A 17,089-nucleotide genomic window follows, 5' to 3' on the forward strand; every position below is an offset into this window, starting at 1 on the left:
AAACCCACAGAAGGCTTCTACTTCACTTCTCCCCTCTAGCTAATGGCAGAAACATACCACAGTCCCCGATTTAGCGCTATGTCTGAACTGGTGGTTGTGGTTTGTTTCACTCAAATCAAAGTTTGCTCTTGGTTAACATCCATAGCTTGCTTGAGCAAAACAAATTCCCCACTTGGACATCACACAATGATTGGCCATCATGTGCAAGGTGGGCCTCTTTCTCTTTGTTGCACAATTTGATCTTGTATTTATTACAAGGTGGCCAAACCATTGTAATGTGAACATCCTACGACATGACAGGTTTAGCCAATTGCTGCCAGAGGCATTACTGCAGCCTCAAAATACAATAGTGTGTTCTAATATAGATTCTATATGTTCCCCCTAGTGTATGTATTGCAATGTGGATTTAGTCCTGAGAGTATGTTGGTTCCTTTTACATGCATTGATCTGTATGTGATGAATGAAAGTTGAACAACACAGTTCAGTTGAAGCCTGGGAAATCATCTTTGCTGTAGATCAGTTTCTCTAAGAAACAAGTACATGGGCCTAGAAATAGACTAACAGGATTTTGTAACCAATGGCTGTTCTAAGCCTTTGGGTGGTTTTACCACAAGATGGTGTACTAGCCATACTTAAACTAGCTTAAAGACAAAGTTGTAATATTAAATACTTAACTTTGCCCTTCTTCTGAGAACATGTTTATGGAAGGCATCTTCCATAAAAGAGAAGTAGCTGCACCCAAAGTGAGGAAGCCTGGCCCGTTCCTTAAATACAGTGAATATGTTTAATGACGATAGAAACTCTTAAAGCCACAATTTTCAATTACATCTCTTCTTTTGCGCCAAATGGATAGTCCATGTTCCTGACACACACAAACCATTTTGCTCTCATAAAACTAACTGTGCAAGTAGTTAAACATGGGTTCATACTCTGAATTGCAATTTGGGAGTCTTGGCCTTATCTTGAGGATTATTATTTTTGTTCTAGTCTGCTACGTATAATAATGACCTGCACCACTCTTTTCCCCCCTAAAGCTCCCAAAAAGCCTCGTGTAAGGTTCAGTAATATTATGGAGATTCGACAACTCCCATCAAGCCATGCATTGGAAGCAAAGCTGTCTCGTATGTCTTATCCAACAGTTAAGGAACAGGATTCAATATTAAAAGCTGTAGGGAAGCTTACCGCATCTCAAGTAGCCAAAATCAGCTTTTTCTTTTGCTTTGTGGTATGTCACCTTTTCTTTATTAAGTATTGTTTCTAAATATATATTATTGGGAAGTTGGTTATTTTGTATTCTTTTTGCCCTATTATTTATATTTTTCTTTTTGAAGGCTTGACTAAAAATAGAATGGATCATTTTGGGTGTTGAGCTAGTCATTAAATTTTGTTCATGCCATTTAGAGAAAGGGATGATCTTTGGGGGCTGTCTGCTCATTAATTAATTGCTTATAACTGATTGACTTTAATTGTGGTTGTTTACAAAAGACTTCACCACAGGTGACTTATTGCAGGTGAGAGAGTTTACAATTTAATAAGCAGAAGTTGTCATTCATCATTAAAAGTAAAGGCTATCTTTAACGTTTTCATTCTCTGTTGCAATAATTCACCCGAATGAAAAGAGCTTCAAAAAATGTGATTTTCACTTTCAGTTCCATTTACCAACACTGATTAAAATTGGCCACCACCAATCTGGCAGATTAAAGTTCCAGCTATAATAATTTATCTCTAGCCACATTTTGAAATAAAATAAAAATCTACTGCATCTTACATTCTAGATGATGGTTTTGAATTTAAAGATAAAAGAGACATTGAAGTATTTCCCATTTCACCACTAGCACAGCAGTGTTAAAAATTATTAGCATTATAGATAGGTGGGACAGACTCCTGTGACCTTTTGGATCTAAAGCAGTGTTGCATTTAGTTTCGAAGTGTATTAGACATTTATATGTACATTTAGTTGATTTTAGTATTTATATATATTATTTAGAATTAGGATGTATATTTGCAGACTTGATTTGTTATTACTTAACTTATTTCATATGACTGTATCTGGTAAAGTTGGGAAATATGTCTAGCAGTTTCCACAGAGGAACTTGAGAACCATGGGACAATCATTTATTTCATTGTTTTCAACAAATAGCATGTGATGTGATATGTATGCAATGTTTCTTTTGAACTACGGAGAAATATAGTGGCCCCAATCCTGATAAAGTTAGTAGCCCTTAATTTAATCATGGCTTAATTTGTCCCATGAGACTTAAGTCCAATTGAAACGAATGAACTTTGAGCATAATTTTCTCTTTCAGGTTTGGAACTAATATGTTGGTATTTTGTTAGTTCCTAGCATTTTATATGTCCATTATGTTCAAGGTGTTTTCAAAGCAACAACTAAGTGTCTGAAAGTATGTGAACAATCATTGTTACTTCTAGAATGTTTATCTACTTTTCTTAGCAGCTGCAAACCATTATGACAAAATTCGACATCGTATGAGCAGTTCTTCACTTGTGCAACAGAGCTTCCTCTCCTCCACCCACGCCCTCCATCTGCTCCGGAGGATTGGGGATCCTCTGGAGTAGATTTAGGAGGATGGAGTGAAATGTGAATTCCCATTGCATGAGCGGAAGTCTGTCCTGCTTGTGCACACACCATTGGATTTCACACTTGGTATATAAATAACCCAAATTATTTTTTCATCTAACTGCCTAAGCCTTTCATTTCCTCTTAATATAAATTGAATCCCTCCTACCTCCCAAGCATGCTCTCACTATATAGGCAAAGACCTGATTAACCTTTTGGGTTTATTTTTAATGGTTTGTGAGTTTCTTCTAACTTTTTAAAACTAACACATGTTGTTTAATCTCCTAGTGGTTCTTGGCAAACTTCTCTTATCAAGAAGCGCTTTCGGACACCCAAGTGGCCATCGTTAATATTCTGTCTTCAACATCTGGTAAGAAATGAAACTTATAGAAAAGACTGTTGATACACTTAATTTTAGCAACTACAATTCAATAAGCTTGATCCAACTCATTGCATGTTTTAAGAAGGAGATTATTCTATATTTTTGGTTGCAAAACTATACCTGATAATTTTCTTTCTTTCTTTCTTTCTCTCCCCCCCCCCCGAACTTCAAGTGTCTTTTTCTGTTAAAAAAACCAACCATGTCCCATGCTCAAATTGTATTTCTACAAGGCAAGAGCAAGTAAACAGAATTTCCTCTAACAATTTATTTCGTTGGCATTCTTTAAAAGATGCTCTGAATGTTTTCTAGAAAGTTGGGATGCACATTTTGATAACAACGAATCATTTTTAAAATGCTGAGTAGGAGGGGATTCTGGTTATGTTCTGAACAGTCCCCCACCCGCTGGTAATTCAGTATTGGCTCAGCATGAAAAGGCAACATGAACAAAGGACTCCGATAACACATAATCTTTATTATACATGAACCTAGTAAGAGCTAAAGGATTAAATAATTATTAGATGTAGTCATGCAATCTGTATGCTAAATAATTAATTGTGCTAATAGGAAAACTCTTACTAAATAAAACTTTGAAACAAAGTGCTTTCCAACTTAAGTTGGTTTTGCGGAGTCTCCTCTGAGAATAATATTGGTTATTGCCATTGTGTTAGACCCAGGCTACTACCGCTGCGGTCTGAACCATGTCTCAGTGTGGTAGTTCTGTTTAATTTAGTGGTGCTTACTCCTGGGTATAAGGAGCTAGGGCTGCAGTCCTAACCTCACTTACCTGGAACTAAGCCCCATTTAATTTAGTAGGACTTACTTCTGAGTACACATGGTTAATAACATTCATTCATTCATTCATTGAATTTATATACCACCGTATACCCGGAGGTCTCAGGGCGGTTCACAATAAAAATCACAATATATAACATCAAAAATAAAAATAATCCAGTAACATCCCCCCCCCCAAAAAAGAGCCTCCTTTTAAAAAGGTATAGGATGTAAGTTAGTAACAGCTAGATTCCACCGAAATTAATGAAACTTCAGTTGGTTAACTTTTCTACATTTATTTCAGTGGGGCCTAAGTGAGACTAACTTACTTTGGATCCCAATCAATTTTCTTCAGCATGTTTTTCAGTGTGTTTCCATCTGGTAAAGTGGTTACAGTATTTCTTTGTATTGTATATTCAATGTTTCCCCCCCACAAATCTTAAATTCTTTCTTTTCACAGGATTATTTACCTTAATCCTAGCTGCAGTGTTTCCAAGTAACAGTGGTGATAGGTTTACCCTTTCAAAATTGTTAGCTGTCATTTTAAGGTAAGAATATAGACTCCTTAATCTCCAATTTTCTTCTCTCCTACAGGCTTGAATTTTCTTACATTCTTCTAGATAGTTGGATTTAGTAGTGCAGGTTTTGTCACTATTTTTAGGTGCAGCAGATCTTGAACAGCTGTAGGGGAAATAAGTTTGCAGAATACCTGCTCAAATGTTGCTCCTGTTCTGAAAGTTGGTCTGCCAATAATTGCTCATAGCCCCATTTTGCAACATGTAACACAGGATTAGAATTGTCACTGAGTCCTAACCTGAGCTGCTTTGTGTTACTATGGCCAGGTGAACCTTGTTAAATCAGATGACTGTGTGAAATTATCTAATATTAACTTTTCCATAGGGCATTTGGATTGTCTAGTGTACTTAGTTATGAAAATGTTCACATATTAAAATAGCTTATACTTCATCCTAAGGGCTTCTCTACACATTCAGATATATGTGTATACTTTCTATAAACAAGAAATATAAGAAAATTATATTTGTTTTTGATTATCTGAACCATTATGATGCTTTGCTTTTCAAAGCATTGTTAATCCTGGTTTATATAATTCTGAGTGACATAGGAAAGAAGGAATACAAAATATTAATATACTTATCTCATAATTATAGATAGGCAATATTTTTAAGTGATTTCCACACAAAATGTATTACTAAACTCAGCTTGAACTATAATACTTTATTTCTCAAATAGCATTGGAGGCGTTGTCCTTGTGAATCTGTCTGGGTCTGAGAAATCTGCTGGAAGAGATACAATAGGTACATTTCCCAAAAAATCTGCTTATTATTTATTGAAATATCTGAGTAGACATTACTGTACATTCTTGAGACAGAAACTATAAGAAAATACAACAATTTTTTTATCGTAATATATACGGATTGCAGTTGTAGAAGAAGCACTTTCTTTATAAAATAATTTAGATCAGTGGTGGCCAAACTTGGCCCTCCAGCTGTTTTGGGACTACAACTCCCATCATCCCTAGCTAACAGGACCAATGGTCAGGGATGGTTGGAATTGTAGTCCCAAAACAGCTGGAGTGCCAAGTTTGGCCACCACTGCTTTAGATGATATCCACTGTCCTCCAAGGGAATGTCTCTGAATGGAATGGGAATTCTCCTTCTCCCAGCTTTAGTCCCTTGCATCCTCTCTATTCTAGATTATTTTGGGGAGCGCTCTAGAACAGATGGTGTGGGGCCACATAGGGAACTGTAGTCAGAAGTAGAAGAAGATCCATTCTGCTCAGGATTAGATTAGGCTGTCACCCTTTTATGTTGTTTTGCAATGCTTTCCCTTTTTGCTTCATATGGTTTGTTTGTTTGAGTATAAATGAAACATCTTAACAGCATGTCAACTTGTAAGAAATTCAGTCCATAGTATAGCGATTAATACTTTTATTTTAACACAAGTTGTGTGGCTTTCTTCTCCCCACCCCCAATCTACAGGGTCCTTGTGGTCTCTTGTGGGAGCTATGCTTTATGCAATCTACATAGTCATGATAAAACGAAAAGTAGACAGAGAAGACAAACTTGATATACCAATGTTTTTTGGTAAGAACAGAACTTGAAACTATACTATTTTCTGTTACCAAGTCTTGCTCACTAGGATCCAGTTTTGTAAAAATGTACAGGCAGCGACCGTTTTAGGCACATCCACTTGATGCGCAACCGCTGATGCGCAGGTCCTTTTGGACCTGGAAGAGGGCAGAATTGTCACTGCCTTTTCCTTTAAGAAACCTTAAGGGCAAATGTAGACAGGATATTGAATTGTGTGAATTTTCATGAAATGCTTATACAGCTCCTCTAGACCAGGTACAGTCTTAGAATGTCTTTTTTGCCCATAGTAGAAAGGATACCCTACCCATAGGTATCTCCTCTTGTTCTAGCACACACTGCTAGTGATGTGCTTTAATCAAACAGTGAGGGTATACCTATTTTAATAAATAAAATATCTAATTCCAGGTTAGAGGACTATCCTAGCAATTCTACTTATTCATTTTTTTTTAATTAATCCTGTGAATTTGATGTGACGATTATCTACCAAATGAATCCTGTAAAGAGTCTGACATACATATATACTAGAGAAGTAGTGAAGTTCAAGAGAAGTTCGCTACTGTAGAGATACGTTTAATTATTTTGGCTTTGTTGCTAACACTTTATTATTCTGGGTTTTTGCAGGTTTTGTTGGTTTGTTTAATTTGCTGCTGCTTTGGCCAGGTTTCTTTTTACTCCATTATACTGGATTTGAGAACTTTGAATTTCCCAGTAAATTAGTCCTTATGTGCATTGTCATCAATGGCCTTGTTGGAACCGTCCTGTCTGAATTTCTCTGGCTGTGGTATGTGCCTAGCTCTGATTCATTTTTTCATATTAATATCAGGTAGCTATTAAGGAGTCAACAAACGAGGCTGCATTTTACCGAAAGAGCTAGGACTGTTTTTTACAGGGCACTGGTTATTGCAAAATACTGTGTTAAAAGTTATCAATGCAGATATCTTTTGTCACCACCAAGAAGCACTAAATTTCATTAAGTGGAAGAAAGACTATGTATGTAATGCAGCGCTGAAATTCCTGGCTCAATAAGCCATGATAGGCATGAGCTGCATCTACCTGCCTCCCCTCCCCCTTTCACATGAGTTGCAAAGCAAACAAGTATGTAGCTTCCCATGATGTGCAATTTGGGAACTATGGTTAAGGTCTTACAAACAAATCAAGGTTAGGCACTAGCTTTGAACCAGAGTTTAAAGGTGATGTATGAATCCCGGCTTGTTTGCAGCCACTTAGGACTCAGCTTACAAGTCATGCAAGGCTGTGCTTAAGAGCTATATCCTCTCTTTCTTTCTTACTCATGCAACCAGAGTAGCAAAGGCAGGTGCACTCTGTTAGTGTATATATTAGCTTATTAAGGCAGGGCTCTGCTTGTCCAGAGCAAGTGACCATTGACCCCCAGGCTATTGCCAGAGTTCCCCACCAGCCAGTTGGGAAGCTTCCAGCACAACACTGTGAAATGTGCACTCTTTCTCTCTTTAAGAAGCCATCTGAGTCTGCAAAAGTACTGTGAATTAAACCAGGTACATGTCAGTGCTGCGGCGGCAGCATATGCAGTTCAGTTCTCATTCTCCTGCCCAGTCTCATTGCGAAGAAGTCTCAGTTCTTGGCTGGGAAAAGGTTCTAGGTGGTAGTAATGGGAGAGAAGAGGAGCTTCATGGAGAAATAGTCAGAGGGAAATATGTAGGTGCTCTGTGTTCATGTGCAGCTTTGAATCTTATCTGTTGTATGTAGACATTGTTGTATAATTTTTCTGTGATCATCAACCCTGAGTAGGTATCAAGGGGCTGAATAGTGCAATGGCTTTTTGATTACCTAAAATAGTTTCCTTTGAATCAAATTGCAAATGTCCAGTTTGGAGGATCAAGGTCTTGGTATCCATGTTCACTTAGGCTGCAAACCTATACCCATTTTCCTTGTCCTTGGTAGGGCTTGCTTTCAAATAGACACACTTAGAATTACAGTGTTAGTCTCTCACTACTTAATGAATCACTTGATAATGAAAAGTCAAGTGTGTGGACTGTCTATAGTGATTTGGTTTGTATTGAATACAGATGATGCAGGTAAATAGTAGTGAGATGCATTAGTTAATTGATGATGACTCATAAAGATGTGTGAGTCCTCACTTGATTCTGTAATCATTGAGTGAACTGCAATTGGTAGTCCAGTGAAAGACTTTCTTTCCTGTAGGACTAGTGTTGGATTGGAAATGCATTATACATATTAACACTACTTGAGTTGGGCCACAGCTGGGAATTATGATATTTATTTATTTTTGAAAAATAGATGATTTCAAAAGTAAAAACCTGGAATTTGTTAGTTAAATTTAAAAACCATGAGACGAGGTGTAGGGTATGTGTGAAACTATTGAGCTGGTCTTTCTCTATTTGTCTTCTGATCTTGGTGCAGTTTGTGTTCTCAGTTTTGTCTGCTCAGCTAAGTAAGGTTAGAAATATTTATATTTAGAGTTTCTTTGTATTATTATCCGTTTTCCAAGCGCTTTGGCTTTCAGAAATGTGTTTAGCAGGCCACAACAGGTCCACAAATTATGCTTATCCATGGTGTATACAACAATGAAACTTGCTTCTACACTTCCCCTGTTTAGTTTTTAAACTCAAGTGTTTTATATTTTAACATTTTCTTAGGGGCTGTTTTCTTACCTCATCACTGATAGGCACACTTGCTCTGAGCCTTACAATACCTCTGTCCATAATAGCCGATATGTGCATGCAAAAGGTAATGTATTTTATTATTTTTATTATTATTAATGACAATTGTAAGAACTGCCCTGGTTAGGACTCTTAGCAATGTCACATGACTAGGGAGAATTAAAATAGCTGTGGTAGGGAGGAATAAGTTGTACTTAATTGCAAGTGACTGCTTTTGCTTCTCCAGCAATATCATTTAATGTTCACTACCTTAAATGCAACCTTCTCTTTTTATAAGGTGAAATAAGTGGGTGGCTTTTTTAAAAAATGGAGGGGGGGGATGTAATGGGCACGATCCTTGCAAGCTCACTGATCACATAGGGCATAACAGAGGCCTGTTCCTTCCTTCCCCACCTATCTAGACACATAGAAGTGCTACCAGGGCAATCCAGGACATGAGATGTCTGTGCATGCCTCCCGTTGTCTTCCAAGCTCATATTTCTTGACAGAGCAAGGGCTGCATGAGAATGCGGGAGGCACACATGGGCCACCCATTTTCCAGGTTTCTTGGTGCCTGCGTTTGCAGAGCAGGGAAATGGAGCTCTATTGTCCCTTTCTCAGCCTCTCTGCACAAGGGCATGGAACCTGCTTGGTCACTGAACCAGTGATTAAGCTTTTGAGTCTTTATATACCTTCTACAAATAAAAGACGTATTATAGGAATTATAGGAATTATAGGAATTAGATCCTGATTACGTGGGTAGAAGGACTGTATAATTTTTTATGGGTTTAGAAGCCTCAAAGACAGGCATAGGCAAACTCAGCCCTCCATATGTTTTGGGACTACAACTTCCATCATCCCTAGCTAACAGGACCAGTGGTCAGGGATGATAGGAGTTGTAGTTCCAAAACATCTGGAGGATCGGGTTTGCCTATGCCTGCTCAAAGGCCTTCAAAGGTTTGACTTTTCATGGAAAACCGAAGAATGTTGGTGGTTCTAGTTAAAATAAAAGGAGTTAAAAGTGCATGTCCGCATTGCAACATGTCTCCATCATGGTCAAGCTATCATGTTATTGCAGAGGATTTAGGCATGCTTGCTCTTGTAGTTGCCAATGAAAGCCTTACTGGAAACATGCTTTGACTTTATCCCTCATTGCTGAACAGAATAAGAAATGGTGCTATAGTAGTTAGGGGTATTTGTCCATGAACAATAAGTTGAGTTAAGTTACCAGTTGTCAGAAATAAGATTACTTTTAGATACAGTTCAGGTTTAATTCTACAGCAGGAAGGATTTTATTGAATCCAGGTAGTTGTTGCTGTTTTTCAAGTAGAGGTGCAGAGATCCTATACGAACATGGGTATTTTGACAAATGAAAATACTCTATCAGTATGTCAGGGACACAGCAGGAAAACTGTTTAAGTAGATGGCATGAGAAATACCTAAATTACTTGATGAATGAAGCATACGGCAGGTTGCATTTTAGCCTGTCACAGTGGAAGTGTTGTCTCGTTTTCATATTCATTTTTAATGCTGGTAGAATTTGCCCTCGTTGTGACACTTTCATTCTAAAGTGAGACATTTCCAATATAGTGTGAGATTAGCATTTGATGCAGCTACTAGTCTCAGCTGCTAACAAAGGCTTTGGATTGATGTCCAAATAACTTGCACAATTCAGACCCACAAATTAAATAATTCACGCTTCTTTCTGCTGTATCCAATGCTGAAATGCTTCTGATCCCTAGTATACAATGTTTCTTCCTTTGTTTTTTACCTTTCCCCTACCCACTGGCTTTAAGGTCCATGAACTACAAAACAGGTTTTCCCACTTATGGCTCTGTGGAGCTAGGTGGCAGTAGCAAAGTCTTGGCATTGCACGATGTACCTAGCAAGAAGGAAGCAGCAACAAAGAAAGATGGATGCCTGGGTGGAAAATTGGCACAAAACTCTTTCTTCTTCACAGTGGCTGTGTTTGGACGTATTAGTGAAATGCAGTTTATTGTTCCAGGAATGAGCTGCAGCAAGCTTAAGGCTTGCACACTCTTTCTTCTCTGCTCCAGCAAGGAGAGAAGATTGGAACAGGCTAGGAATCTGGCTTGATTCAACAACCATAGTTGAAATTAACTGAAGTTTAACTTTGGTTAATCAAAACTGGAAGCAAAAGCTTCCAATCTTCTTGTGGCTGATTTGGGGGCAGTTCCTGGTCCAACTGCAGCTCCCCATGACACAACCCAAGCTGTTGAAACGGTACCCATGAGGGATCTTAACCACTGAGCCTCTTGGGCTTGCTGATCAGAAGGTCAGCAGTTCGAATCCCTGCAACGGGGTGAGTTCTCATTGCTCAGTCTCAGCTCCTGCCAACCTAGCAATTCAAAAGCACGCCAAAGTGCAAGTAGATAAATAGGTACCGCTCTGGTAGGAAGGTAAACAGCGTTTCCATGCACTCTGGTTTTAGTGTTCCGCTGCGCCAGAAGCAGTTAGTCATGCTGGCCACATGACCCGGAAAACTGTCTGTGGACAAACGCTGGCTCCCTCGGCCTGTAAAGCGAGATGAGCACCGCAACCCTAGAGTCGTTTGCGACTGGACTTAACTGTCAGGGGTCCTTTACCTTTACTTTTTAGAGGAGAAGGAAGAAAACTAATTGTGTGAAACAGCCTTTCAACCTTTTGGGATGCAACCAATATTTTTTTAAAAAATTGATGAGTCCAAGTTTTAATCAAATATGAGTAAAAATTAGTTGACTGAAACACTTGGGCTTCTGATTTTGTAAACTGAGTAACTTCATTTACTTGCATATAAATAGTGTATGTGATAACATTGGCAGCCGTTCCAAATAAAGTGCCAATATGAGATGGCTACCCCTATTGCTGTGTTTTAAAACCTTACACAGATCTACTCCATCTAGGAAAATGTTTTCCAAGATTTCTGTAATGACCAAATACCTTCTTCCTTTACTCCACTTTTACTATTGGTGGAATGGCAAATTGATATTTTAAAAGCAAAATGCTATCCTTGTTCTAATTTCAGGTCCAATTTTCTTGGTTATTTTTTGCCGGGGCAATCCCTGTATTCTTTTCATTTTTCATTGCAACTCTCTTATGTCACTACAACAACTGGGATCCAGTGATGGTGGGAATTAGAAGAGTTTTTGTATTCATTTGCAGAAAACACCGTATTCAGAGGTGGGATCATTTCTTTACAGCTTTATCTCTTTCCATTCCTACATGGACTTCTTTTGATGCATATCTTTATTATTCCTTTGTTTTGCCACTGTTGATGGGGGTGGGCAGGTGAAAAGGCAGTTAGGGCACCTGCACTTTTAATAGTTTTACAGTACGGAGAATATAAACAGATGTATCTTGCATGAGTTGAAATTCCCCCTTCTACACAGCTATGTAAGGAGCATGAAACTTCATCTACACGACTTTGATTAGTTTGCATGATCTGGTTTCAACTGTCTGAAATATATGTTCTCATTGGACATTGTTCTAAATTCTTAAATTATTACTCTCTTATTACAGCATACTTTTCTCAACAGTATTCTAGTTTGGGAAAACATTGTTCCACTGACAGTCTTTGAATTGCTCATTTTACAGATAATCAAGGCACAAATAATTCTTAACATAAAACATAGCAAGGACATTGAGGAAAACTATGTATATAAAAAAAGTACAAATCAATTATATTTTTTACAAAGTAACCCCTGACAAATAAACAACTATCAAAATGATCTGATAATTAAGCTGTTCTTTTTTTATAAACATACTTTTCCTTAGTACACATTTTAGTTATCAATTTAATTTTAGACCCAACAAACGTGGAGTGAAGAATGTAAAAGGGTTCTAAACAAAATGCTGTGCATGACAATTTCTCGTCGAAGTCAAGATATTTTCCCTATCAGGACTAGCATTATAGATGTGCCTGTCTGCTTTTCATAATGCTGTGTATAAATACAAATTTCACAATTTGTATCATTTTGTAGAACATCTGACGAAAGTGAGCAATGTGAAAGTCTCATTGCCATGCACAGTGTTTCGCAAGAAGATGGAGAAAATGGCTGTTCTTAGGCAACAGGTATGCACAATTATAAAAAAAGTTGTGGGTTACATCTAAGTTATAAAAAAGAACGTATTACGTTATCAACATGAAACGGTTCCCATCTCCTTACTTTTGGAATGCTAATAATAAGCACAGGTGCTATAGAGCCGGTTATGTATGCCAATTGATGACAACAATTGCAGCAGCACAACTTCAGAGAATCTGAGCATCAGTTTTAATAGTGGTTTAACTTGTAAAGTTTATAATGTTACATTGTTTGTTTTAGTTAGTATAAAAACGTTAATCAATATTTCAAAAAAATTCTTATTAAGTGGTGTGCAGTCTAAAAAGCATACAAAAATCATGAAAACATGAAAACAAAATTATGTATGTGATTTAATAATTTGATAACCATGAGAAAAGACTTAATAATCACAGGTACTTCATAATGACACTGACAGATATGCTTGTCCAGGTGTAAGTGCATGAATGTAATTTCAAATATATTTATTTCCCAATAATCCTCCTGCTTCTTCCTTTGTGTACTAAAATGCTGAACAGCTGCTATGTAGTCAGATCCTTAGATTTATTTAATCTATAGCAGCATGATTAGTTAATGTAGGTTATAAAGTTCAGTCAAATAAATGCAGAATGTTGTATGTAATAAACTAATAATACTTTCCCCATTTCTTCAATAGTGCAAGATGGAAAAATAACTCAGCGAAGAGACAATCTCCTGGAAAGTCCTTATGGAATCATGTTTCAGTGCCTCTTCTGAATCTTTAATTGTTTCAGTTCTTTTGAAACTTAAAAATACACTCTCACTTTCTCAGTTCCAATCTTGAATCGGTTTTATTAAAGAGCTACTTTACTACAAGAAATCCCAGTCCTTCTAAGAAACCAACCTGCCTTATAGAACTCAGTTGGTGAAATTACTTGATACAATCAATGAAGTGAATGCTGATCTAGTGGTTTTTTTGTTTTTGTTTTTTAAGCTTTCATATTTTCTTAAGTGCTGGATGACATTTTTACAAATACTTTTCAAATTCTGTAAAAAGTCTGTGTGAATCATAATTTTGTATAAACTTTCAAATGTAAAAGTAAAATACGGCAGTTACCTGTAATAGGTACTGATTACCCTTGTATGATGCTTAAGCTCTACTTGAATAACAACAAAAGAGCAGAAAATTATTTAATTTATTGAATAACTTCATTATTTCAGAAGCTATTATGGCTACTCAATACTATATAATATGCCATCTTATCTATATGAAAGACCTTGAAAGAGTTTGGGTGCCTTGTGTTTTAAATATCTGTGTCCTAATTCAAATTTTTGAAGAACTCTTAATGTAAAAGTATAACTTAACATCAGAATCCTTATAAATATGAACTACAAAAACTGATCTAAAGAATCTTCTAAAGAATTCAATTCCTGTTGTTTCAACGAAAGTTGTAAAATGTATCAAACCAAATATAGAAGCTGAAAACAATAGAGTGCTCTGAATTCAATGATGGAGAAGAAAAAAAGTTTCTAAACTTTTGTACACAATTTCTCATTGAAGTCAATATATTTTCCCTATCAGGACTAGCGTTATGGATGTGACCAAGAAAAAGGAGGTGCTTAATTTCCTCCCTCCCTCTTTGTTCCCAAAGCTGCTTTCCCATCTGAGGAGGAAAAAACACAGGATCTTATTTTTTAAAACCAAAAGGATTGATCGTAGAATGTCTGTCACATGTAATTGTGGACTAGAGAATAACACATGTATGTACGGAGCTTGCGATGCAAGGCTTTCCTCCTCCGACAAAGGTCCCCTGGCTGCATGGAAGTAATATGTTGCAGTGGTGCATGTTTTTTTTTACAAGTTAAACTCATTCTACACTATGTGGAATGGGTTCTGGTTTACAGAGAATTCTAATACATGTGAAGAGTGCATATAAGTTATCAGTCTTCAGTAAGACAGAAGGCAGAGGGCTCAAATGGTGGGGAAAGACTTGGCTCTAGAAATTTGCTAGCAGAAATTCTGCTATTGGTGCTGTTCCATCAACTATAGCCAGCTGAAGGCATTGTGTGAACTTGAAATGGAAGCTTATCTGGATCTCACACTAAGTCAGGAAAAGGCTATTCAGCTCCTCTAGGAGGACTTCCACTTGCAGAAGGGCACCTCTGGATCCCACCTTGACATTGCAACCCTGTAGACACTTACTTGGAAGTTAGCCCCGTTGACTACAAGGGGAATTGCTTCTGAGTGAACACCTGGAAGATGCATTGCATATATAAACTGATAGTGCTACAACAGTACTGTGCAACCCAGTAAATATTTTCAGAATAATTAAACAATGGATTTCATTTATTAATTTAAGACTATTGGCTGTTTTAAACACACACACACACACACACGACAGCACATTAATTTCAATGTGTCTATTTAATGCCTTTGTTGGATACCCACTTAGTTTCTAGTTTCTAAACTTTGAAGAAGTACCTATGAGCCTACATGCTCTAAACTACATGCTCTAAAATACAAGTTGTGGTTCAAATCCTCCCTATACCTCTACTTTCAATGGCATTGTAAACTTGTACATTCCACTCTTAGAACACAGTAGTATGTAGCTTGGATCCTGAGTTGCCCTTCCACAAAAGGAAGGGACTGCTTGCTAGTGGAAGGGGGGCACTGGTTTTTGCAGTTCCTCCATAGGCCCCACTGGCAGGTCACATGCTGGTCTGGGTGATCTTCCTACCATCAAGTGTAAATTTGAAGGAGAAATTCATGAAAATTTGTGCTCTCCTTCAATGGGCAGGAGCATCCCCTGAGCAGAGTTCTGCTCATCGGGAACTTAGGCCAACATTTTTAGGAGAGAAATCGTCAAGGCTAGTAGTGCCCATACAAATAAGATGAGAACAAACAAAATTGTGTCAGTTAAGAAAGCACCTTGACTAAACACTTCATCCACTTAGTTAAGTAAACTATTTTTTTTCAGAAACCGTATGTATTCCTACTTATGACTGGCAACCATAGATCATATATAACCTTCCATACCTGCACAGTATGTAGGTTGCTCTCAGTCATTGTCAACTATTGAGAGGATTGTAAGCTGTTTTGTGTCCATTTGATTTCTTGACCACCAACTTGAATTGATTTGTGACTTGACCTTGCATAAAGTTTAGATCATTGGCAGAAGCAAGACTTATCTCCAATAAGATTACATTGCTTTAGGAAGGCGAAGGATTATGGGCTTAAGTCTGTCTGGAAATGGAAAAACAAACTATTAGTGCATCAGGCAGTAGAGAAAGTAAGCAACAGTAATGATTTGCTTCATTAATGTTCTACTCTTTGAGAGTGTCAGTCAAGCTTGGTTAGTAAAAATTGACCACTAAATTATGTTTTTATAGCTACTGGAGCAGTAATTTGGTGGCTTATACAGTAATGTGCCTCCTGTGGCCAATTCTGCTTTCAGATATGTGAGTTGCAATGTTTATGGCAGAGAGGCGAGTGCCATTTCTACATTCATGGCAACCTCTCCCCCCCCCCCCCCCATTATTTACCTGCAACAATTAGCAGGAAGCCATCCTAACCTTTACCTTACATAATCTGTCTTTAAAATACCTTGATGGAAGAGTGTGTTTTTAAAATAATAATAAAAAATTGTGAAGATATGATAAATATATTTATAATGCACACTTTATTTCAACATTTCCTGTATATCCAGCAATACCACTAGGTGATAGACGTGTGGTTTATCCTCTCTGGGCCTAGCATCCTCTCATTACATTGTCTTGTTTGTTTAAATGTGCTCAGAAAAGCTAGTGTGCGAGCAAAACTATTAACCGTTTGGATTGTTTTTCTTACTATTCTTTTAGCAGTTGGGAGTACATTATAAAGTGAAATCTCTGAAAACTGTCAACAGTGATTTTAAGGTTTTAAAATGTATGAGTTACAGTACATACATATTATATATGGCATTGGACCTGCATTTAATAAACTATAATGATATTTTTCTACACTCAATTGCGTCTGCCTAGTCCCACCCTGAACAATAATTATGTCAACAGTCTTTCTTCTAGAACAAATTCTTAATGTCAACATTTAGCTTTATAAACTTGGCAACTATCTATTATATCTTAGGACCAGCTTATTAACTGCAGTAAGTGTGTGAAGAGGATAAATTGCCTGTATCGCCACTCTGGAAGAGCAGAAATTTATCACTTTGTGTTTTCACAGTACAGTGGTACCTCAGGTTAAGAACTTAATTCGTTCCGGAGGTCCGTTCTTAACCTGAAGCACCACTTTAGTTAATGGGGCCTCGTGCTGCCACCACGTGATTTCTGTTCTCATCCTGAAGCAAAGTTCTTAACCTGAGGTACTATTTCTGGGTTAGCGGAGTCTGTAACCTGAAGCGTCTGTAACCTGAGGTACCACTGTATCTGGAATTCTTAAATCACCTTTGGATCCAATCCAATATTCTCAAGACAAACTTAGTTCCCAGTGCCTCTGTGTGGGACATAGGGACAGAGTTGCCTCATTTTAAAAATTATTTTTTTTTTTAAAAGATATTTATTGAGATTTTAAACAA

At 37.4% G+C, this 17,089-nt stretch overlaps 1 protein-coding gene across 5 annotated transcripts in view; it reads left to right on the plus strand.

Moving 5' to 3' along the window:
• SLC35F5 (solute carrier family 35 member F5) overlaps positions 1 to 16,524 on the plus strand; it is a 32,728-nt gene extending 16,204 nt beyond the window's left edge. For 4 of the 5 annotated variants that reach the window (XM_028744451.2, XM_028744469.2, XM_077935428.1 and 1 more), the window contains 10 exons: positions 1,035 to 1,225; positions 2,867 to 2,948; positions 4,192 to 4,279; positions 4,983 to 5,047; positions 5,732 to 5,836; positions 6,464 to 6,623; positions 8,479 to 8,569; positions 11,507 to 11,661; positions 12,462 to 12,553; positions 13,216 to 16,524. In XM_028744451.2, the coding sequence (XP_028600284.1) occupies positions 1,035 to 1,225; positions 2,867 to 2,948; positions 4,192 to 4,279; positions 4,983 to 5,047; positions 5,732 to 5,836; positions 6,464 to 6,623; positions 8,479 to 8,569; positions 11,507 to 11,661; positions 12,462 to 12,546 (1,022 nt within the window). In that variant the 3' untranslated portion in view covers positions 12,547 to 12,553; positions 13,216 to 16,524. The remainder of the gene's footprint in view (positions 1 to 1,034; positions 1,226 to 2,866; positions 2,949 to 4,191; positions 4,280 to 4,982; positions 5,048 to 5,731; positions 5,837 to 6,463; positions 6,624 to 8,478; positions 8,570 to 11,506; positions 11,662 to 12,461; positions 12,554 to 13,215) is intronic. The other variant, XR_013394465.1, reaches the window with a different exon arrangement.
• Positions 16,525 to 17,089: the final 565 nt, after the last annotated feature.

This window comes from Podarcis muralis, chromosome 1 (assembly GCF_964188315.1).
Source record: "Podarcis muralis chromosome 1, rPodMur119.hap1.1, whole genome shotgun sequence".
NCBI classification, from domain to species: Eukaryota; Metazoa; Chordata; class Lepidosauria; order Squamata; family Lacertidae; genus Podarcis; species Podarcis muralis.